Source organism: Carlito syrichta, unplaced genomic scaffold (assembly GCF_000164805.1).
Source record: "Carlito syrichta isolate Samal-C Ts95f unplaced genomic scaffold, Tarsius_syrichta-2.0.1 Scaffold302085, whole genome shotgun sequence".
Taxonomy (NCBI): Eukaryota; Metazoa; Chordata; class Mammalia; order Primates; family Tarsiidae; genus Carlito; species Carlito syrichta.
Window position 1 is genome coordinate 1,033,294 of NW_007246181.1, and position 1,400 is coordinate 1,034,693.

At 61.6% G+C, this 1,400-nt stretch overlaps 1 protein-coding gene across 1 annotated transcript in view; it reads right to left on the minus strand.

The window, feature by feature from the left end:
* Positions 1-562, minus strand: part of CPD (carboxypeptidase D) — a 70,726-nt gene extending 70,164 nt beyond the window's left edge. Inside the window, exon 1 of the mRNA XM_021711351.1 lies at positions 1-562. This exon is cut by the window's left edge and continues 148 nt beyond it. Within this exon, the coding sequence (XP_021567026.1) occupies positions 1-493 (493 nt within the window). The 5' untranslated portion in view covers positions 494-562.
* Between the last annotated feature and the right edge of the window lie 838 nt (positions 563-1,400).

Sequence of the window (1,400 nt, forward strand, 5' to 3'; positions counted from 1 at the left end):
GGTCCCCGGGGCGGTAGCCGGCCGCCAGCTCGCGGGCCAGGTAGACCAGCACCTGGCGCGACACGGTCTCGTCTCTGTGCATGTTGCCCACCAGCTTCACCTGCGGCCGGCCGGGTAGGAGCGGCCCCGCAGCGTCGGGCCCCGCAGCGTCGGGCCCCGCGTCGCCTTCCGAGACCAGCGCCCCCAGGCCGGCCGTGAGGCGCAGCACCCACAGCGGCCGGCCCTCCACCGAGCGGCCGATGCTGAAGAGGCGCGCCAGGCCCGGGGACCCCGCAGCCGCCGCCTCCCTCAGCGCCGAGCCCAACTCCTCTTCGTGGTAGTAGCGGTCGAACTGGCCCTCGGCCGCCTCGGCGCCCGCGCTCGTCGTCGTCGTCGTCGCCTCCGCCTTCTTGATATGCGCCGCCCGGGCCGGGCTCCTCAGTAGCAGCAGGCAGAAGAGCAGCGGGAGGCGCCCTCGCCGCCAGGGCGGCCGCGCGTCGGAGCCGCTCGCCATCTTTCAGCAGCGCCGCTAACCCCTCTCCGCTCCCGCAGCTCCGCGCTCCGGGCGGCCGGGGCCCGCCGGATCCCCTCCGCGCCTAGCAACCCCATCCCGCCCTCCGGCCGCAACCAATCGCAAGCGGGCCTGCTATGGCGTCACACCAGGGGGCGGGGCCGTCCTTAAAGCAGCCGATTCCCCCTGGGCGTGCCTTCCCTCCTCCCGTCCTGGGCGAATTTGGTCACTCTCTTCCTTCACTGTGGTTCCTCTCTTCCTCTTCTCCGCCTCTCTGTTTCCTCTTCTGCGTTTGCTCTGCTTCTCCTCTGTTCGCTGCGTCTCTTCTTTATGGCTTCTTCCCTAAATCGTCACTCCCTTTTCTCGGAGTACTCGTAACTAGCTCCCTTCCCATCTTTGTTGCAGCTTTTCTCAGCCGCGCTTTAACTCTTTAGAACCAAGAATCAAAAGGTTCGAAACAATCGAAGGACTCGTAAAAGTCAATTGGCTCGGAAAAATTCACATTCGAAGAGTCAAGGGCGCCTTAGCCCAGTCTCCTGTGCCCCTTTCTTCCGGATTCGTCCTGGCTGGACCTGAGCCCAGCTGTTGGCATGCGGCTGAATGGGACACCTGAAGTAAGAGGCTCACTACCTCACAAGGCAACCCATTCCATTTTCAAGTTGCTGTGTGGAGAGAAGGTGCCTCCTTTTATGTTTGGCCGAGATGTACTACGTAGCAGGCCCCTTTGTGTTAATGATTATTTCTTTGGCGTCACCCCGTGTTGTTTTACTGCAACTAGTTCCTTGTGTGTGCTGGTCTCGGCCTTCATTAGGCAGATTTCATTTCACAATTCACCTGCCCACTTCTCACACCTCTTCTGAGCAAGATATATATTTAACTGTGGCCTTGGAATGACATTTTTCAAAGCAGC